This window comes from Microcaecilia unicolor, chromosome 3 (genome assembly GCF_901765095.1).
Source record: "Microcaecilia unicolor chromosome 3, aMicUni1.1, whole genome shotgun sequence".
NCBI lineage: Eukaryota > Metazoa > Chordata > Amphibia > Gymnophiona > Siphonopidae > Microcaecilia > Microcaecilia unicolor.
The window spans coordinates 402,360,490-402,383,911 of NC_044033.1; the positions used below are offsets into that span (position 1 = coordinate 402,360,490).

The following is a 23,422-nucleotide window of genomic DNA, read 5'->3' on the forward strand; positions in this document are numbered from 1 at the left end:
AGAGTACATCCAAAACTTTATTTTTATATTTTAATCATCTTTATTCAGAGCACAACAAGTTGGTAGATAAGTTTCATATAGAAAAAGAAAACCCAATGAACCATTCAACATTGCACAATATAAACTTTTACAGAGAACATACCTTAAGAACCCTTCCCCTCCCTCCCTATAAACCCACCCGACTGTTTCCACCCACCAAAATAACAGAACAGATGTGCAGATCAGTAAGGCCCCAAAGCAGTACAAAACAAGCAAGGGAAAGGGACTTGATATACTGCCTTTCTGTGGTTTTTACAACTACATTCAAAGTGTTTTACATAGTATATACAGATACTAATTTGTACCCGAGGCAACAGAAGGTTAAGTGTCTTGCCCAGAGTCACAAGGAGCTGCAGTAGGAATCAAACCCAGTACCCCAGGATCAAAGTCTGCTGCAATAACCACGAGGTTAATCCTCCAGTCATAAACACCACACTTCATACCAAATTATTTAATCACCCTTAGGTGACAGTATAAGACTACCTGGCTCATTCTGTGGGCAGAAGCCAGTAGGCGGAGCTTGCCACCATATTGAGTGACCCAAAACATTCACATAGGTTATCGAAAACAATAGCAAACTTGTGAGGTTTATATTGATTTATTAAACCTCCCTGGTTTTGCATTATTTCTATTTGGAGGGGATTGAATCGGGGTAAGGGGAGTATTCGAGGGGTCTGTGAAGGGGGACAGAGTTGTATTCAAAATGTTTTTATCAGTGCTCCAGTTTGCATTATTTGCAATACTGTATTGCGGATTTCAGTGCTGTGCTATATGCCTTTATTTGTGCTTCTGATGACAATAAAGATATTTCTACCTAAAAATAATAGCAAACACTTATGACTGCATACGTGTGTGTTTTGTTTACAGCTTTTTATTTCACTTTAAAGCATACTGGGATCCCAAATGAATGAAAAGCACTGCATACAAATGATGAGTCTCATTAACAGCTAAGCAGTAGCAGGCTCTCACCTCAGAACAATTCCAGATCCTTCCAAGAGCATGCTATAATCCTGAGCAATCTGCTTGGTGAGGTTTGACAGCAGGGAAATGTTCATGTGACCCAAGCCCCTATTCTGGCCATGATTTAAAAATCACACATTAATAAGTACGATCCATAGGAGTTCATTACAAGAGAGCAGGCTTAGCTCCTGCTGTTATGCATATGGGAGGAAAATCCTACTGAACACTTCTAACTCAATAGATTAGGAAGCATGAAGGAGACACTCTCCCAAATCCTGAGCGCTAATGACTAAAACCTGCACATCTGGGTGAGGTAGTGAGGAAGGAAAGATAAAAGTGAGGGGTGCTGTGGGGAGAGACAGAGTGTGTGGTGTAAAACCCAGATCCCTCTTAGTAACACCGTAAAAACAGATCACTATTTTGTTTAGAGTGCAGAAGTCCTCCAAAGAAGGAAGGGACACTTCCCGCTCCAGGACTCATACTCAACCCTCTAAAGTGCTGTATCCAGCACACATTCTCCTCAAAAGGACTGGATTCACCTCTTATCAGCCCTCTTATCTGTCCTTTTGGAAAGTTCTGAAAATTCATTTATTTAATTAGTAACACTGTTTTTTCTAATTGCATTATGTTATTATTATATGCTAACCCTGTTAGTCTTCTCTATTGTAGAGTCTTTTAGATTTGTTAACTGCTGTGAATCCATTAGAATATTGGCGGTATATAAAACTCTAATAGAACAGAAGGGCTGCATCCCCCTGGATCCAGCACTCATTCCCCCCAGAAGGGCTCTATCTCCCTGGATCCAGCACTGTTTTCTCTCAGAAGGGCTGCATCCCCCTGGATCCAGCACTCATTCCCCCCAGAAGAGCAGAGGAGAGATGGCATGGTTGAAAGCTCCAAAAGATAAGAGGTTTACTATAGTCCTCATGTTAGGCAGTGGACAAGGTTCATGGTAAAGGGATCCAAGCATGGCAACTTAATCCATTATCTTTGAATATTGTTCCTATTACTGAGATGTAGCAACCCTCTGTGTTTAACCTGGTAATAATTTGGTATTCAAATTCTACAGCAGTCCCTCACTAGTCATATTCAAAGTCTGTTTCACCAAATTAATCACATTTTCAGTGGACCCTTTTCAACTTAAGCAAGGTTTGGGATATATTGATAAAGGACTTCAGAAAAATTAGGGAAAAAGTTATAAGGAAGAATTTATAAAAGTAGACACAAATGAATCAATAAAGACTGCTTGAATTTAGAAAGTATGGAAAATAAGGAAACCAGAACACATTGATTAAAATTAAATATATACTTTATTTTGCCAAATGTCATGAAATAATTCCAAACCACTTTATGAAATTTTGAATGGAATTAAATTTTAATTTTTTCAGGCACAGACTTAACAGACATATACATATAGAAGCATACAAAACAGCTCCATACACAAGGAAAATGTGAACTCTTAACTTTCTCAGAAAGTACACAGTGCATTAATCATTGAAGCTGAATCTGAAATCATGACTGTCCATCATTCATTTCTACTAAGGGTGGAAACTGTATGTCAGGATGCACACTAAAACAAATACACTCTTTTGATATGATGTCAGATTGATTGCTGTCTCTTATCAAGGCATTTTTCAATATCATCAACCACCTGGACAGCTGCTTTTGGAATCCGAGTCCCTGGACCAAATATACTGGAAACACCACAGTTGAACAAGAAATCATAGTCCTGTTGACAAGAACAAATTGACAAATTAATATTTTTAAAAACCTGAACAAACACTAGGAGAAAAAGGCTTTATCAATAGAATGATGAGGCCCACTACATGTGAAAAAAAGCTGATTCACAAGTGTACATTGGAATACTCTTGTAAGTATTCAAAGGATTTTATACTTCTAAATTGACCTCTGAAAATTTACTAGGACTGAGTACCTAAATTTTTAGGAGCATAAAACGTGGGTAGCAAAAGGGGAGGATTGAGGGCAGGGGAAAATAGTTTAAGCTTAGCACTGATTTTCAGCACTAGGCTCATAAAACTAAGCAAACGAACAGAAGGCCTAAATTTATAAACATAACTTGAAGCTCCTAAATGAAGATGAATTTTCAGCTGAAAACTTAGGCTTTCAAGGTGTGAAATGATGTAATTACAGCTTTCCATGCTGACTGAGAAAAGTCTGGCTAACAGATTATTTTGGGATTTAACCTCTATGATTCCTTCAGGTGATCCTCAAATGGCAGGATTCTGTCTAGACAAACTCCCAGGTATTTTGGACAGGACAGATGTTAAGCTCTTTTCTGGCATTAGCATTATGGAGGTGGAAAATAGTGGATACCATTTTGGTGGCATTCAGTGTGAACCTCTGTGTAGCAGAGTATCTGCCACTTTATCCTATTTCCAATGTCTTATATGGACAGTGAAATAATACATACAGAAGCTAATCAGTAGACTTCCATAAGACTTAGCACTGGCCCCAATTTTATTAAACTTCCATACAGAATCATTTATCAACAATTCGTTCTCACAAGTGGACTTTTTTTTGAGCCTTTTTGGATTATTAATATTTAATAATCAAAAAGGCTCAAAAAAGTCCACTCCTTACACACGGTAAATACAACAAAGCAGTGAACCCTAAAGTTCACCGCAATATTATTAAATAGGATTTTTGGTCGATGATTACAACAGTCATCTATTGGTTCTATTTTCTGACCCGGTTTGAATGTTCAGAGCTAATTGACCCGGTGATGTCTGAGACCTTTTCCTCCTAATAATATTGTGGTGAACTTAGGTTCCACTGTTTTGTTTTATTTATATGGACAGTGAACAGATGAAGCCTGTGTGGTGCATCACATGCCTTCAGCATAGATAAACTTGTGAGAACGAACTGTTGATAAATAATTCTGTATGGAAGTTTAATAAAATTGGGGCCAGTGCTAAGTCTTATGGAAGTCTACTGATTAGCTTCTCTATGTATATCATATGAAAAAAAGGTTCTATCACTAATCAGCAGTACTACTCTGAACTGCTGTCATTTAGCCTTCAAAATACTTTATTGAACATGTTTTTTTACAAAATAGATTTTAAAAAATGGCAACTCAACAAAGGTCTTTGTTTCAGATTTAAATACAAAGGATATAATGTGAGAAGGTATGAAGCTGTCCTATCCAGGGAGGCCACTAGAGGGCGCTAGGAGAATCGGTGGAGGTCGCTAGGACCGGGGAGAGCCCTGTGAGGTCCACAGGTGTGGGAGGTTATGGGCTGGGTCCTGGGTAGCGAATTAACCACTTTATATACCCCACCTGAGCACTGTCGGCAGGCTGCGGTAAGCCGCAGAATTGGGTGGCTTTTCGGGACGGCTGCGGTGGGAATTTCGAATCGTGTGGGTTGCGGGGATTTGGGCGGGTTTTCGAGCGGCCGCAGTGCAGGATTGGGTGGGTTTTCGTGGCCGCCGATTGGCCGGTTTTCCCGCTGCCGGGGCTTCTATTGGTCCAATTTGGTCCAATAGAAGCCTTTCAGGGGCGGGGTTGACATCAGGGGCGGGGCTAGTGACGCGAGAGGCGGGGTTAGTGACGCGGGAGGCGGGGTTAGTGACACAGGGGGCGGGGTTCGGGTGGGGCGGGGGTTGGCTGCGGGCGGTTTTTGGGCGGGTTTACGGCTGGTTTTGGGCTGGGAAAATTTTTCCCAGCTGGCAGCCCTGCACCTGAGTTGTGAAAGGAAGGGAAGTTAGCTAGCAGCAGAAGAAGAAGAGAGAGCCCCTGGAAGATACTGGCTAACCTGATGGACTTGGGGTGGACTGGGTGTCCAAAGGAGATCAGCAGGCTGAAAGTCCTGGGGTAAGAAGTCCCTAAAGCATTAGTGTTTGACTGTGTGTCCTCAGTACTTATAGGAACTGTGTGTTCAGTGGAGGGACTGTGTGATCAAAGAAGAAAAGACTGTGTGTCTAGAACTGTGTGTTCAAAGCGGGGACTGTGTGTCCAAAGTACTGAGAGAAGCAGGCTGCAAAGCCTGGGGTTGAGAGTCCCCAAAGTATTGGTGTAGTACTGAGCACATGTATCTGTGTGGGGAGGCTCAGGGTGAAGATCTATGAAAGTATAAAGTATTAAGCTAGAAGAAGTGTGCCCAGGGGCTGGAATAAAGAGTTGCCTGAGAACTATGCAGTTGGTGAGACCTGTTTAATTTGCCGAGTGGGAACCAGGTCACCCTGAGCGAGAAGGGGTTGCACACTAATTTGCATATAATCTGCATATTGAGAACCAGGTCACCCTGAGTGAGAAGGGGGATATCACAATAAGCAAAAATCAAAATCCCAAAACATATTGGAATTTAGGGTTAAAATATTCATGCCGACAGCAAAGGTTCCTTTGAATATGTATTACCTGGGGTGGTATAACTCCACCACATATGATAAGAATATCAGGACGCCCAAGAGCAGACAGCTCTTTTAGGAGTTCGGGAACCAGAGTTTTATGACCTGCAGCCAGAGTGCTCACACCTACACAATGTACATCAGCATCCACAGCTTGCTGGGCAACTTCACGAGGTGTCTGAGGAAAGAAAATGGAATATTGGCGTTTGTATTCCTTGCCAAATCTCGAAGTTTCATAGTAAGTTTCAAACAAGCATACATAAGTAGAATAAATGCACAAACACATATCACACAAGAACAGATCGAAGGTCTATTGATGAATCACCCTCATCCTCCTCAAACATGACCTATGAGCCTATCAATCTGCTGGGTAATATGATATTGCAATCCTACACAGAGACACAGAAAAGCTCTAAATAGTAGATTTTTAGAGCTTTATGTATTCCTGCAAATCCAGCAGGCTCCTTAACTGATTGGCTAGTACATTCCACAGCAGTGCGGCATAACAGGAGAAAGCTCAATTTCTACTCAAAGGAAATAAAGTGTCAAAAAACAGTCATTTATGGGGGAATTTCTTGACATGGGCTATCGTTAAAGCGTTATTTTACTGTTAGCCCAAGTTACTAGTAACTAGGTCTCGCTGCAAAAAAATGGGACCAGTACTAAAATAGCACAAGTTAGTGGTAAAATAATACAACTTAACAGTAGCCCATATTGATAACTATGCTCCTGAGATGACCACAGAATCCTAGAATGCACATGAATTATGATTTATAACAAAACATAAGAAATTGCTAGAAAAAAAATTATTTCCCAAACATTTCAAGCTCTTATTTCCAGATGAAGAATTTTTGTGTACAAAGTATATAAAGTTGCAGCAATAAATCCAGATACAAATGCCCTGGCTACTTATATGAAAATGTTTTTAAATGGCTGTGGATAAATGTATTAAAAGGTAGTTAAGATGATCTGTTTTGGGGCAATTTCTTTTGGATTTTCATGATCATGATATACAAATGAATATCCTAGTCTTTCTGTCTTTATTTAACATGTCTTGTTTTTATTTTGACTTGGCAGTTTCTTTTTGCTGCTTTTGGGCATCTGACCAATCGACTTTGGATAGCCCCATTGGGGAAAAAAAAAGTCACAGTAAATATCAGATTGATATCAGTTTCATTCTGTGAGGGGTTCGATTCTGGAACCTGTATTGAAGTTCTTGAATCTATTTATGAATCTGGTAGTGAAGTGAGTAAAATCTTATGTAAAGGGTACATCTCATATGTCACAGGAATTACTGACTCATACAGAAGTACCAGAGGAAGTCTTTTTGATAACTAAGGATATCACAGTTATATACTCGCATACTGCAAGGGGTGGTTCTGCACATGATTCTTCATGCTTTACAGAATTTCATCATGCTTTACAGAAGACTATGCTTTGAAGCCTCATATCCATAGAGATTTTTTTTTTGCTACAACTGACTAAGATAGTATTCAGAAGGTATTTATTTTGAATAATTTTATTTACAAATTCAAAGACTGGCTATGGGATCGTCTCTAGCTACTTCGGTAATGTGACTATGTACCATTCAACGACATTCTCAAACACTCTTTTGTGGAAAACATTTTTGAACAATGTATTTTGTTTTGTGTGGACCGGCTCCCATGGCACTGGATCAATTTGTAACAAGACTGAATGTAGCTTGATGTGAATCTGAAGAATCTGAAGTTTACTATGACTTGTTACCTACTATTTATACATTTTTTTAGATATTTGAATTGAGAAGGCTCATGGAACTTTTGTTATGAGCTTATACCAGAAGAAAGTTGACCAGAAAAACTATCTACAATTTCATAGTTTTCACCTTACTAAATTGAAGAATTGTCTACCCATAAATTGTTTCTTCACTTAAAAGCTCTTCTTTAATGGATTTTGAAAATCATACAGAATTAAAGAACTAGGTTTTTTTTTTTTTGCCAACAGGGTTATCCAATCCAATGTGAGTTGTACAAAAAGGGCAAGGTATGCACACTGTGATTATTTATTGTTGTATCAACAGCAACAACCTATCAGAAGATAAAGATGAATTTTGCCCTATATGATAGGAATTGGTTCTGTAGTGAAGATATTGTGGTGATACTGGCAAATGCTGTCAAGTATAATTTTTTTTTTTTTTTCAAGAACCACCTTTGATGGCATTGCAGCAAGGAAGGAATGTGGGGAAATTACTGACCAGTAAGATACATCAAATTCAAGAAGTAGAGGCTCATATAGTAAGTGGCAAGTGTATTGGTGCACTACGACTACTGAAGATTCAGAATAGGTGGCCTCTTCTGTGGGTCAAAAAATTGTATCTAGAATGAAGACTACATGTGAATCTAGTTATGTGGCATGTGTGTTATCTGTCTATGTCTTCGGATATATGTGGAAAGAATAAAGTATGTGATGTAGCTGCATTTGAATGCACATAAGAATCGGCTCAAGACAGCGAGTTTATCCGCACCATTAGTTTCTCATTGGGCAGAGAAAAATCATGCTTTAAGTTTTCAATGGTAGATTATAGATCACGCGCCTTTGAATCCCCAAGGAGGGAATCAGGAATTCCAACCACATTATAGAGAGCAGTATTGGATACATATATTACAATCAGCTTCATGTTTGGGTCTGAACAATGAATCAGAATGGCTATTATCAGTCTGATGGCCATTGGTTGTTGGTGATCGGCTACTTATTGAGGATGCTGTGGCGCCATTTTGTTTGAAATAAAGCCAGTTAAGCAAAGCTATTGAAGCAATTTCTTAACATGGACCATTAATGTGTTGATTTTTCCCTGATGCAGTTTCTACCCCAAAACATGATCGTGTTGGATGGATTTGAAAGAGCTCTCAAAATGGATTTTTGAAGTTTGGAGTATTTTATTATGTTTGGATTATAACTGATGGAACTCTAAAGCAAGGTGTGTGGATGACTGGAGGACATTACTACAGTCTTCTTAAGATAAGTAAGTGAAGAAGTCATTTATAAGAATAACATTCTTGAAATTACTGTTTGAAAAGTTAATCTACTTACAGTAAGGCAGGCAGTCCACAAACGTCAAGGCAAAAAAAAAAAAAAAAAAAAAGCAGACCAGCTAAAAGGTGCTCAAAATAGAAGATAGTTCATTAGATTGCTATAACACTAATGGGGTCTTTTACTAAAGATTAGCACATATCCGCCACAAGACCAGTTTTATCCCTATGGGCCCTGTTGCAGATAACATGTGCTAATCTTTAGTAAAAAAAGTCTCTATAAAACACTTGAGGAATTTAAAATTTTGTGCCCAACATGGCCACATTTCACTGTCCACTAGGGCTATATCAGTGGTGAAGAGTAATCAGTAAGATCATAACAGAAATTATAAAGGGCACCATTGTAACTTTTATTTTATTCATGTTACACTTTTACATACAGCCTTGTTCTAAGTTGCTGAGATGCAGAATTTAACTCATTCACTGGCAATCACTGAGCAGCCTTCACACAATCATTGTTTATGGATTATCTGTTATTGATGTTTAGCTTTTATATGGATCTTGATTCTAAGTTGCTCATTTATATGTTGACAGATTTAATATACGTTATAGTTTTTTAAAAAGTTTTATGTTTGTTATTGATTCATTTAAATAATTGCAATGGTGCCCTTTATATTTTCTGTTATTATGATTTTACTTATACTCATTTTGTTTTACTCTGTTCGCCCCTGATGTAGCCCTAGTGGAAGGTGAAATGTGGCCATGTCAGACACAAGTTTGAATCACTCAAGTGTTCCACTGCTGTAGAAATAGAAGAAATTATCTTCTATTTTGACCACTTTCAGCTGGTCTGTTCTTTTTTTTATATCACCAGTTCATCTACTGTAAGAATCTATGATGGCTTTTTAAGAGTTGCTGTGATATATACGAATGCTACATGTTACACTCCCCTGACTGACGGTTCTTACTAACTGACCTATATGAACTTATTTGCAATTGGTGTTGATAAAAGTGAGGTATTTTATAAAGACAACATGGGTGTCCAGATGCCTTTAGTTGGGCAACATACTGTGGATAATCTTTATACGTTACTGAAAAGAGAAACAGGGGTGATATGATACAGACGTTCAAATATTTGAAAGGTATTAATCCGCAAACAAAGGCAGTAGAACTAGAGGACATGAAATGAGGTTGAAGGGGGGGCAGACTCAAGAAAAATGTCGAGAAGTATTTTTTCACGAAGAGAGTGGTGGATACTTGGAATGTCCTCCCGCGGGAGGTGGTGGAGATGAAAAAGGTAACAGAATTCAAAAATGCGTGGAATAAAGGAATTCTGTTCAGAAGGTATGGATCCTCAGAAGCTTAGCGGAGATTGGGTGGCAGCACCGGTGGTGGGAGGCGGTTTAGAAATGTTAAATAGTAGTAGTAGTAGTAGTGTTAGTGGTTGGGAGGCGGGGCTCGTGCTGGGCAGACTTCTACGGTCTGTGCCCTGAAAATGGCAGATACAAATCAAGGTCAGGTATATACATAAAGTAGCACATATGAGCTTATCTTGTTGGGCAGACTGGATGGACCGTACAGGTCTTTCTCTGCCGTCATCTACTATGTTACTATGATAAGCAGGGCCTTTTCACTGTTGTTTATGAAGACTAGGGATGCAAACTGGACTAGCTTTTTCCTTGAACATTTGACTTTTTGTACATATTGAAAACTGAAAAATTATTCTGATAACAAAGAGTATGCATGATTACAAGTAGGGCTTCTATTCTTAGACATTTATCAAATGTGGAAATAAGTGATTATTTTTCAGTTAATTAGGGGTTCTCTGACGTTATGAAAAATTGGTGTATACTTGTGCCATTGCTGGGGGTACCGTTTCTGGTGAACCACATCTATACATTTGTGCGGCAGAGGCACTGCCACCACATAAAAGGCACATAAATATAGAAAGGATCTAAGACCGGCAAGGAAAGGGGTGAGAGAGCACTAGGGGCAGTAGTGTTTTTCAGGTTTTTATCAAATAGATACCTTTGGTTTTTTTTTTACATAAGGGATGGTTAATTAATGCTTGTTCAGTTAAAACCTAAAATCAGAAGCCCTGATTATATAGTTTAAGCATTTTTTTACTTTTTTTTTTTTTTTTTTTAACTAAGATTGAAGTACATACACATTTTCACATATAAACTTTGGGACCACTGTTCAGTATGGAGAAGGCTGTCCCTACTTTGATGATAAAAAAAAAACCCTAAAAAAACAAAGAGCAGACCTTGATGAAGAAAATGAAGTCTTTAATAAATTATATAGATGCTCCCAGGATTCACACTGAAATGCCTGATGTGGCCATGTTTAGCCTAGAACACAGGCTGTTTCAGGGGCATAAATTACTACAATAAATACCATAAAAACTCCAATCAGTAAAAAGTACAGTTGGTCACATATAAATAAATACAAACAATCCAGGTAAAAAATCATCAGACACTAAACAAATAAAACAGTGCATCGGTATAACAAGTTAAAGCTTGAAAGGTAAGACAAGTGAATTAAGAAGCAAAAGTAAACACTCAGAGAATGGCTTACCTGGTTGGTGCAAATCTAAACACTCTACCAACACAGATCACTATTTAAAAAAAAAAAAAAAAAAGGAAGACCCCCCCCCCCACCCCACACAACTCTTTCAACCAAGCATTCAAACCTGAATTTGTTCAGTTTGCAAGGAACTATAATGGTAAACAAAGAAATAATGACGTGGCTCTTTGTATTTTGTTCCACGGTGGATATTGTGGACCAATTGCCTTGTTTTCTTACCCCTATTTTAATGATGTCCATATTCCAGAGTACATGTTGATGTTCTGTTAAGATTTGGTTGTAGTTTGGAGCTCCTCAACTCCAGCCTTTAGGTTTATCAAGCATTTTGACTATGGAAGACCTTTTACGTTCTTGTGCATTTTTGCCATGTTAACCTTATTTAGCATAAGAAAATTATACTTGGCAAGATGTGGACAATGGAATCTGTGGAATATATTAATATTTTTTATTCATTAAAAAGGTACCTGGAAAAGAGGGCCAATGTCTACATCAAAGCCGAGGTCAGCAAAGCCAGTAGCTATAACTTTAGCTCCTCGGTCATGGCCATCTTGTCCCATTTTTGAAACAAGGATACGAGGTCTGCGCCCTTCACGATCCATAAACTTCTTTACCCTGAAGATGAAAACATACAATATAAATGCATCTAAGCCACATACTTCTGAATTTTATCATGTTGAGATTTCCGTGCTGAGTTCGAAGCATATTCCAAAACAATACTTATAACCTAAAAGGTGTGAGCAAATCTAAAATAAATAATTGGTTAACAAGCCAATCAGTGCTGATAATGGCCAACAAGCATTTATTGACACTACTGATAATGGCCAACAAGCATTTATTGACACTACTCTATAATATGCTGTGCATAAATTCTAAGTTGAACAATTAAAAAGGAGGCATGGCCATAGGCATGGAATGGGCGGGTTGTAGGCATTTCTAAAATCTATGTGCATTGTTATACAATAAACCCGGTCCATGCTTAATTTAGGCATCAGCATTTACACCAGGTTTTACCTGGCGTAACTGCCCACAACTAAATGTAGTCACATGGACCGATGCTTGCCCATATTCTATAAACTGCATGGAAATTAAGGCTTATTCTATAAAGTACGCCTAAATTAAGGTGCACTTTGTGGAAAGTGCATAGGCGAATTTCATTTTGACGCCAAATTTTTAGGCACGATATATAGAATCTAGTCCATAGTGACTGCAAATTCCTGAAACATATTAGTTGAAAAAAAAAATCCTGTAAGCAGAGCATAATGGAAGACAATAAGTGTTTTAATTATGGAAAGTGCTATTCAAGATTTAATTTTTAAGCTCATTTTCTAACCCAATGTGGAACATAGGATGCCAATGAAATTTTATTGTGTTTTGCCTCAGAATAAAGGGAAAGGGAAATGGGACTTGATATACCGCCTTTCTGAGGTTTTTGCAACTACATTCAAAGCGGTTTACATATATTCAGGTACTTATTTTGTACCAGGGGCAAGGGAGGGTTAAGTAACTTGCCCAGAGTCACAAGGACCATCGAGCTAACAAATTTATTATTATTCTTTTGCTTGTGTCATTTCTTCTCAATTATAATTATTCAGGAAGCATAAGGACAATCTTGTATTAATCATTTCCCTGTAATTTGCCTCTTTCAATGTAGTTCCACCATGTACTTAAAGCCACATTTTGGGGCCCTTTTACAAAGCGGCGGTAAGCCCATCGCGGGCTTACCGTGTGCCAATCTGAAGCTACCGCCAGCCCAATGTGGGCGTTAAATATTTCCACAGGTGCCAACTCGGCAGTAATCGGGCAGCGCCACACACTACCTGGTTACCACTGGGTTAGCGAGGGAGCCCTTACCACCATCTCAATGGGTGGTGGTAAGTGCATCCAACTGCATAGCCACATGCGGTAAGTGAAATCTTACCGCATGCCCTTTTTACCCACTGCGGTAAAAAAGGGCCTCAGCGTGCAGCAAAAACAGCCCCCGCCGCTAGCACAGGGCCCTTTTTACCACAGCTTGGTAAAAGGACCCCTTTATTTATTGTGAACTGCATCCAAGGTGTCATACAACATTTTAAATGGCATTGAGAGAAGGCATTTCCTAGCATGTGTTCGAGGCGGGGGGGGGGGGGGGGGGGGGAAGGAAAAGCCACATATGTAGATTGTGTTTTCAAATCTTTGTGCATACATTTCCTGCAAATACCTACCTGCAGAAAATGTAGGTATTTGTAGCAAGTTTCAAAGTCAAAGTACGTATATACTCTCATGGCTAAATAGTGTGGTCTTTGTCCCTTGGGGGACAGTTTGAAGATTTCCATATTGTATCACTGTATATCATTATTGAAAAAAAAAAAAAAGCAAAGTACAGTGTAGCAATTTCTTTAGGCTGATATTCAAGTTGTAAAAAGGAGACGTACAAAAAGAATCCTCCTTAATGACTTGTTTCTGAATCTATAATAGAACCAACCAATATTGATCCCTTCTAATTCGATTATTTTTTCATATTATCATTATTAACATCATATCTTATCCTATTTCACTTGTACGCTAATGTATTATCATTTTATTTACCCTATTTACCTGTTACTCTGTACATTAATTATAACAATATATCTGAACCTCTTACTCTGTTAATAGCGATGCCATTGCAATATAATGTAAGCCACATTGCGCCTGCAAATAGGTGGGAAAATGTGGGATACAAATGCAGCAAAATAAATAAACAAATAAATAGTTGGAGATAAACGCCTACGTTTAAAAGCCAAAATTTTGTTCTACAGACAGACAGGTAAATTTCAATATCTAGCCACTAGTATTGTAAGGAAACATGTAATATAAGTATGACAAACGTTCTTTAAACAAATAATCCTTCATTCATGAGTAATACATTCTAAAGACAAAAGAAAAAAGATAAAGAAGGCGCACTTATCTCTGCGCTGCTGGGTGTGTGCACTACACCCAGCACCTGCTATTGAATCCAGCGTTGACAAGTATTCTCTCCACCGTCGTTGCTGTGCCTCAATCAAGCTCTTTTTTGAAAAATGTTTTGAAGGGTTTTTTGAAAATCATTTTTTCTGAACATCATTACTTCCTCTGTTCCACTTATATTAATTTTTCTGTATCATCATTATATTTAGTTTTATTTTGGTTTTTGTATTGTTAAACTGATGTTTCACGTTTTTACGTGACACTGATCACTTCCGGTTTTGGGAGTATAATAGCGGGAACTCTGTTGAACTCAGACTAAGAACGAGGTTTCAGAAAGTTTGGCGCAGTATGTGTTTATTCACAGGAACAGGCAGCAAAAAAACAGGTCCCTGATGAAGATCGTCTCGAAACCCTGCAGAGTCGGACACAGACGGTATATACTGCCAATATTGGAGCTTGATTGAGGCACAGCAACAACAGTGGAGAGAATTCTTGTCAACGCTGGATTCAATAGCAGCTGCTGGGTGTAGTGCACCTTTGTAAAATTTATTTATTTATTTATTTAGTTGCATTTGTATCCCACATTTTCCCACCTATTTGCGGTCTCAGTGTGGCTTACAATACATTGTAAAGAGCCCCTATCTGTATTGTCTGGCATTTTTTTATGCCTTTTTGACTTTTATGCCTTATGAACTTTTAGGACTCACCTTAGGTTGATTTACTGCTGCTGTTTTTGGTTTTCACTGTTTTGAAATTGTTCCTTTATGTATTTTATTGTGTGTTTTTTGTATCCCCGCCTTGGATAAAGGCAGTATTATAAATAAAATTTTATTCTATATAGTTTGTTGGATTAAGGTGGATTAGAAGAGCTTATATCTTTCTTGTTGAATATCTGTATTCTCCTGTTTAATATCTGTTTATATCTTTTCATGCTTAACAGGTAAGAATTAATGTTATAATAGTTATTTTTTTGCAAAGATAAACATTCTGAATCTGTATATCTACATTGCATATTATCTGATACACCTATCTTCTTCTGATACTCTGAGAAAAGGGTGTTTGTTAATATTTTTTTAACTTTAATTTTTATTGCAAGTTCTTATCTGAGCATACAAGACAATATAGTTGTCCAACCATACATAAAAACCTCATCATCTCATACATTCCCCAATCCTCAGGACTGTCATAGAAATCCCATTTTCTTCCTAGAGATAATATTTCAAAATACTAAAAATCTCTTACATATAATTTTCTTAGAAATATTATGATGTGAACAGTTAACACCCCCCCTCACTTAATATTATTACAATGCAAAGTTAAACCTACAATACACTACACAGAAAATATCACTGCCTTGATTTATCATAAAGGTAACATTGAATTAGAAGGCTAATAATTTGGCATCATCTTACCTATTGATGGCAAAATCAATTTCATTGCTTTCCCCAAACTCCTGGCGATACGCTCCACTCACCATTCGATCACTGGCTTTATGCTCACCAAAAACTTTTTTCATTGCATCAGTTATTTCTCCCACTGTGCATCTAAAAGAAAGGTCACAAGCACAACACATAAAAGCCATGTTTGAAAGGCTACTAATTTTCACTATGAACAACTAAGTAGACGACAAATCAGTGACCAGGTCTCATTTTTTTTTTCCATATACTGAGTAGCATTAGTAACAGGTCTATTTTCTTGAAGTCAAATCCTCCTCTTTGCTGTTCATTTTACTGCCCTTTAAATTATATTACACTCCTGTTGTCCCCCCATGGCATCAGTGTAATTTACCGCCTCCAATTCTGTATCATGGGTTAGTGTTAGACTCTGTCCTTCCTGTTGGTACTGATCATTCTTCCCCGTAGCATTAGCAGGAAATCTGAGAGAAATCAATATTCCACATAGCCTGGCTTAGGAGTCAGGTTCATTATTGTCATGGTATGTGCAAAATTAACCCACTGGGAAACTTTGCCTCCAAGAAAGGTGAAACTGCATGGAAAAAAGGAAAGAATGTATGTTGGAAGGAAAGAAAAAAAGGGGAGAGAGTGGTGAGAAAAATGAAACAGAATCTAAGGAAGGAAAAACAGCTATTTAGAAATCTAAATGACAGAAAAAAATGACCTGTGGCAAAATCTTGAAGAAAAGAAAAAGTTCTAAGTACTAAGGGAAAAACGTAATAACAGGCAAAGGGTGAGAGGGCAAAAAACAACAAAACAAAAAGAGGTAAATATGTTTAAAAAGAAAAAGTCAAAGGTAAAAAGGTTGTGCCTCCAAAGATCACTGTGAAGCCTAAGATGTCTGAAAAAAAACAAAACAAAAAGAACCACACAAACATACAAAAAAAAAAAATAAAACACTACAAAGGTTTCTGTCATTATATAGAAAACAAATAATATTAAAGCAACAGAACTGCAGAACTTATGATGGAAGGAGAAGGCACTACAAAGAAGGAATAGAGCTTCTGTTTCTCCCTGAGCCCATACGCCAGGCCCCCTCCCTGCCCATCTTCAAATCCTTGCTCAAAGCCCACCTCTTCAATGTCGCCTTCGGCACCTAACCACTATATCTCTATTCAGGAAATCTAGACTGCCCCAACTTGACATTTCGTCCTTTAGATTGTAAGCTCCTTTGAGCAGGGACTGTCTTTCTTTGTTAAACTGTACAGCGCTGCGTAACCCTAGTAGCGCTCTAGAAAGGTTTAGTAGTAGTAGTAGTCTATTGATATAATATATAGACCTTTGTACACAGAAGAAACAAATATTTAACTGAAAACAGATACTGATTCGGATATTCTGGCTGTGGTTCTTCTAGAAGAAGGGAAATCCTGGCTTCTGTAAATAGCTGATAAAGGAATCCAATGAGAGGACACTGGACCTGGTGCTTATGGATAGAAAGAACAGAGGAGACTGCTAGATATGGTGTACTTGGCTTTTGGCAAGGCCTTCAACATGGTTCTCCAAAGATAACTGATAAACAGGGCACATTTTGTATGGCCCAAAGGTGAGTGACCAGCTAAGACATTTGTGGAGTGGAAGGTGCCAAAAGCAGTGGTAAATGGTGTGCGACAATGATCAGTCATTGATCCAGTTCTTCGTTGCTCTTTTAGACATCATACATACAATTATTAAATATATTGATGATTTTATGGCTTTAGATTTTGGCGCGTTTTTTTCAACTTTGACACAGTAATGACATATATATATATATATATATATATATATATATATATATAGACTTTAATTAGCTTCAGTCGTCTTTTCCAGTACTTCTAGACTTTATATAGCTTCAGTCGTCTTTTCCAGTACTTCTAGCGGCACGTCTCTAGAGGATCAGACACACAATTGTAAATGTATTTTTGATTGCAGTTTCCATCTTGGGGCACTTTATTATAGACTGGTTGCAAATTAGCAAAACTATATAATTTTTTTTCGCCGAGTGATTTAACAACGACTCGTGGTAGACTCAATATTCTATTAATTTGTTTCTTGTAAGTTTGGGGATAGGGGAGAAAATATTAAAAGTTCGGGATGCTGTTCTGTAATGCGTGGGAGTTCTACAACATGTTTAGCCTGTGAAGTTTGCTAAGTGGAATGTTCCATTATGGTTTAACATGCTGATTTCTCAATAAAAAATGTTTAAACAATTTGTTTCTTTTGTACCGTATGTGCTCCTGTGGACATCTTAAATATACTCATTATGTGTTGGAGTGATTTTATATATTTTTTGACGCATTTTTTGTATATCAACATGACAATGACGCATTTAAGTCCTCTTTTCCAGCATTATTTGCGTAAGTGTATCTTTGCTTGTAGTTTTATACTTTGGGGTACTTTATCGTTGCATATTAAGATAACATGTGTTTTTTAGATGGAGTATCGAATAATAAAACAATAGATGTAAAACAGATTACTTGAAAATGGAGAGTAATTCTTTATCTTATTAATTAGGGACCCCACTGGATGTACTGGTTTTTCTTTTATGAGTATTGCAAGTGAGTGATTTTCAAATTAGTTCAGTTTCTTATGCTGTCTTTATGAATGTATCCAGTTGATTTGATTATAATTGTTTATATTTTTATTATATTATTTTTCATTTTTTTATTGCATTTTACTTTTTATTTTTCATTTTCATATTATTTATATTTTTATATTTTTGATATAGTTGTTCCTATTGGAAGGTTTTCATTTTAGGTACGTGTCCTATTTTTAATTACATGTTAATTCAGTACATATATATTCTGTTGTAATTTGATTGCTTGTTATATACAATACGTTTATAGACTCATGCTTTATAATTTCAGGTTTTATATTTTAATGTTTTATTATTTCATGTATTATTATTACAATCATATGCATCAGTTTTTCACATGGGTATAGCAACGTGGTGAATGGTTTTCTTGATAATAGATTCTTTATGACTAGTGATATATTTATAATATTTATTATTGTACTTATTTATTATCAATATCATTTATATTATGATATCTATGTTTATATTACGTTATTTTAATTTTGCATGACATATGTTTTTACAATCTTTTTATATCCTATATAATAATTTGCACTTCCAACATTCTACGTCTGGATGCCTGGGTTCGTAACACACTTCTCATTGGTCCGCCCTGGCGATGACGTCAGAGGGCGGATCAGTGAAAGGGAAGGGAAGCCAGCACCAGCCAGCCACAGAACACTGGAGGTGAGTAGAGAATCGCCCCCTCCCTCCGAGTTCCAGGTTCCCCTCTCCTCCTCCCCCTCCCTCTCCTTCCCCCTGTCCTCCCCTCCGAGTTACAGGCCCCCTCCCCTTCGAGTTGCAGGACACCCCTCCCTTCCTCTCCAGACCCCTGTGCCTCCCTCCCTCTCTTTCTCTCCCCTCCGAGTGCAAGCACCACCTGTCCTCCGCCTGGCCCTCGCCTTCCTAAGTGCCGACTGTAATTTAAAAATTCTTATCTCGGGGATCAGCATCAGCAGTGAAGGCGAGCGGCGCTTCACATTGCCTTCCCTTCTGTCTCAGAGGGTGGGACCAGAGGGAGAGCTGAGATAGAAGGGAAGGCAGTGGTAAGCGCCGCTCGCCTTCACTGCCGACGCCAGACCCCGAGGTAAGAATTTTTAAATTACAGCCGGCACTTAGGAAGGCGAGGGCCAGGGGGAGAACAGGTCTTGCATGCACTCGGAGGGGAGAGACAGGGAGGGAGGCGCGGGGGTCTGGAACTCGGAGAGGGGGGACATGGAACTCGGAGGGGAGGAAAAGGAGGGAGGGGGACGGTCCTGGAACTCGAAGGGGAGGGGGGCAGTCCTGGAACTCGAAGGAGAGGGAGGGAGGTATGGGGGCATGGAACTCGGAGGAGAGAGAGGGAGGGAGGTAAGGAGGGGGGCGTGGAACCTTGCTAGCATCCGTTTCATTTCTGTCAGAAACGGGCCTCTTTTACTAGTTATTTCCTATTTGTAATTTTATGTGTTTGTCTATTTTAGCCCCTGACGCAGCCCCTTTGGGCGAACATGGCCTGTGTCGGGCATTTTTCTGGTATATAGTTATCACTAATAAAATCCTTTGATGTTTTATTGATCTGCTTGTTTGTTTTCCACATTGGAATTTGCAGATCGTTTGCCTTGTTGTTTTCTGGGACCCAAAATCCTAAGAGACTGTCGACCAACTACTTGCTCCCTCGATCCCTGCCCATCAAAGATAGTGCAGCAGGCAAGTATGCGCCTTATAGAAGGCGCCACAAAAATTGTGACCACCTCTCTTTCTAATGGGCAACTACCAACAGCATTAAAAAGGGCAGTGGTTCGCCCTCTGCTGAAGAAAACCAACCTTCACCAGGACAAACTTGAAAGTTACAGGCCAGTATCCAACATCCCGTTTCTTGGTAAACTCACAGAACAAGCAGTCTGTGTTCAACTTAATGAATGGCTAGATCCATGTCAATCTGGATTCAGACCCGGTTACGGAACAGAAACTGTCTTCGTATCCCTGCTAGATGATCTTCACAGAAACTGAGACAAGGGATTCGCCTTGATGTTGGTACTGCTAGATTTCTCATCAGCTTTTGACACTGTGAATCATGATATCTTGCTAGCACGACTGACAGAAACAGGTATCAATGGAACAGTACTTGCCTGGTTCAGATCCTAGAAGACTGGGCGGAGTCGTACCAGCCGATCTCCTTACTAAACATTGATGTTAAGATATTGGCTAAGATCTTAGCAAATCGGCTAGCGGAGTGTTTACCCCGGTTAATAGGGCCAGAGCAAGTCGGCTTTGTTAAACATCGCCAAGCAGTGGTCAATGTACGGCGCTTATTGCTGGCAATGGCTCAATGCCAACAAACTAACACCTCTGCAGTACTCATTAGCCTAGATGCAGAAAAGGCTTTCGATAGGGTGGGCTGGGATTATTTGTTTGGGGTGTTACAATACATGGGCTATCAGGCGGTACAGGACCTATACACAGACCCCAAGGCCTCGTTGCTAATTAATGGTGTAAGTACTGCGCAGATCCCTATTAGGCGAGGTACTCGTCAGGGGTGCCCTCTGTCCCCCCTGCTATTCCTGCTATCAATAGAGCCATTGTTAAAAATCCTAAAAAGGGAAAGAGGGGTGGCTGGGATTGAAGTGGGTGGAGAGATAGTGAAAACATTAGCATTTGCTGATGACCTGTTGGTGGTAACAGGCACCCCAGACATGTCTCTGCCATTACTGTTGGACAGGGTGGAACATTACAGCTTAATATCAGGCTTTAAGGTAAATTTACAGACATCTCAACTACTACCAATAATACAGGATGAAGAAGTTCAGGGGAAAGAGAACTATTCTTTGGTGTGGGCAGAGGGGAAAATTAAATATTTGGGAATGCAGATCCCACAAGATTTATCACAACTGTATGTGTTAAATGTTAGCAAACTGTATGAAGACACTGCTTCCAAGTTAAAGGTGTGGCAGGCATATCCACTCTCATTGTTAGGGAGAACAGCGTTATATAATATGATGCCTGTGCCACATTGGTTATATGTATTTCAAACTTTACCTATATACCTCACACGTCAGGACAAAACAAAACTGAATAGCATGTTGCAAAAATATCTTTGGAAAGGGAGAAGACTGAGGCTACCTTGGTCGACTCTCCAGACACCAACCAGTAGAATATGGAGGACTGGGCCTTTTGAGCTTGAGATACTTACCTATTGCGTGTGGCATGAGACATGTTAATGATTGGTATCGCAAAACAAATGACTTTTCAGCTACTAACATTGAGCTACACCTGTTTGGCCATACACACTTCAGTTGCCACTTGAAAGATTGGGAAGAAAAGGTCTGGCAGTACTAAAGAGCACCTTCATTCTGCCAACAGCCAAATCGGTCTGGAGATGGATATGTAAAGCTCATCGTTTTTTGCCCAATGCTACGCCATATATCGCTATTTGTGACAACCCAGATTTCCTACCAGGATCGCTCTATAAAGTATTTGACAGATGGAGAAGACAAGGCTTGAAATACTTATGCCATGTGCTAACACAGGAAGGTTGGATTAAGGCATTTGCAGAACTACAAGAGCAATACTCAGTGCTGCCCACAGATTACTTTTATTACTGCCAATTGAAACATTATATCTCTAGTTTATCATGGGAAGCTTTAACGGAAGATGTGCGAGAGGCGATAGCCTCGGCAGTTTCTTTAGGAGCGCAACAGAAAGTGCCAATGTCGTTTCATCATAAGCATATCCGAGATATGACAGAAGTGCAACAAAATAAATAAATAAATTAGATTTTGCAGCGTATGCAACAACGTGGAGTCGACTTGACTATTACAGTGTCTCCCACAGTATTTAAAGAACATGTATTGACATTACATAAAACATCCATGATAGCAGCAAACTGGGAGTTACAATACCGTTTTGCTCTGCGTCTACACATACCCCAAAGACGATGTGGGCCTGTCCCCTGATGGGGCTTGCATGAAGTGCGGAATGGAAGGAGCAACGCTGGCTCACATGTACTGGTCATGTCCAAAAGTAGCTACCTTTTGGAAAAATCTCCTTCAACACATTTCGCACATGTGGTCAGCAGTATGGCATTATGACCCATTATTACTATTTGGCAGGCCTAGACTAGGCCCTCCGCTCCCGATGGGCTTTACAGAGTTTGTGAAACGAGCAACTATCATGGCCAAAAAAAAACTATCCCTATAGACTGGCTTATGACGCAGACACCTTCAGTTCAGAAATTGCATATTCAGATGGTGACCCTTCTCTGAATGGAATGTTTAGCAACATACTGGCTCCCCCCCACTAGGAGTACAACAATTTCAAAACCGATGGTCTCCATTCTGGGAGACTCTCACTCCGACAGCGAGAGGACAACTCTTGAACTTGTAATCTCTGCATGGACTCACAATGGACTAGGGCCTTTACAGCTTGGAAAAGGAGTAGGGAGAGGGGAAGGGGTTAGGGTGGGAGGGAGGAGGAGAGATTAATGGGAATTCATGAAAACGGTGCCAGTGATCTGGTTTTGTGTTAGTTGGAATATCATAAAATGACTTGGTATACACAGTGAGAGTAGGGGGGAAGGGGAGGGGCAGGAGTTAAGGGAAGGAGAAACTGGGGAAAAATTTGATGATGTGATTACTGCTTATGTTATCTACACTAATTTGGTTATAGTTGTAAAATTACTTCTATTAATATGTCGATAGAGATGTTTGCTTACTTTGTGGATTCATCAATAAAAATTATTGAAACAAACTTGCAACTTGAGAAGGGTTTGGGATTTGGTCCAATAATGGTGTGGGGTTAGTTGGATGCTCCATCCAGAGATCTCCTTGCTGGGCCGCTTAGGACCCCAGGGAAGAACTTGGCAGCAGCTTTAATCCTGGTGGTCCATATGACAATAGCACAGGAGTGGCAGGAGCTGGTCGGTCCCATGCTAGCCAGGTGACACTCGATATGTGTAGGAAATATGAGAAACAGTAGCACCGCTGAGTGGTGCATTAGAACACTTTGGCCTTGTGGGCATCAGTACCTTTGTGAGTATGGGGGATGGCCTTTCTAGCAATGTTGAGGTTTAAGGAACAGTGGGTGGGTGGATGTGGGTGATACTGCTTCAAAGATGAGTCAGATATGATCTCTATATACTACAATTGGTGGACATAGTTGCCTTTGACTAGGGAACTGCAGTTAAAGGGGAAGGGTTTTCATCTTGTTATAAAACTTATGGAAACTTCTGTGAACTCATGTTTATATAATCGGGTTGCTGTTTTGTTGGATGCCTTGTTGTGTGCTTCTCTGATGTTTTTCTATTGATTAAAAAAAAAAAAAGCTCCAAAAATAACCTAGCAACTTAGCCAGTAATATAAACAAAAGACCCCCCTCTCTTCTTTTAAAGATCTCAGACACACCCAAGAGAAATGGCATGCCAAAATATTCAAAATTATTTCAAGAAAATCAAAATAATTTGCTGAAAATAATCAAAGTTATGCAAAATTACACAGAAATAAATGTTTATATTTTTATACGACATATTAGTATTTAACCTTTTGAAGTATATGCAATTATTT

General features: G+C 39.0%; 1 protein-coding gene across 2 annotated transcripts in view; it reads right to left on the reverse strand.

Annotated features, from left to right (window-relative positions):
* Positions 1-2,313: 2,313 nt before the first annotated feature.
* The window catches only part of MMUT (methylmalonyl-CoA mutase), a 91,097-nt gene continuing 69,988 nt past the window's right edge, over positions 2,314-23,422 (reverse strand). For both annotated transcript variants that reach the window (XM_030198754.1, XM_030198755.1), the window contains exons 10-13: positions 15,293-15,424; positions 11,423-11,570; positions 5,375-5,542; positions 2,314-2,728 (exon numbers count right to left, since the gene is read on the reverse strand). In XM_030198754.1, the coding sequence (XP_030054614.1) occupies positions 2,600-2,728; positions 5,375-5,542; positions 11,423-11,570; positions 15,293-15,424 (577 nt within the window). In that variant the 3' untranslated portion in view covers positions 2,314-2,599. The remainder of the gene's footprint in view (positions 2,729-5,374; positions 5,543-11,422; positions 11,571-15,292; positions 15,425-23,422) is intronic.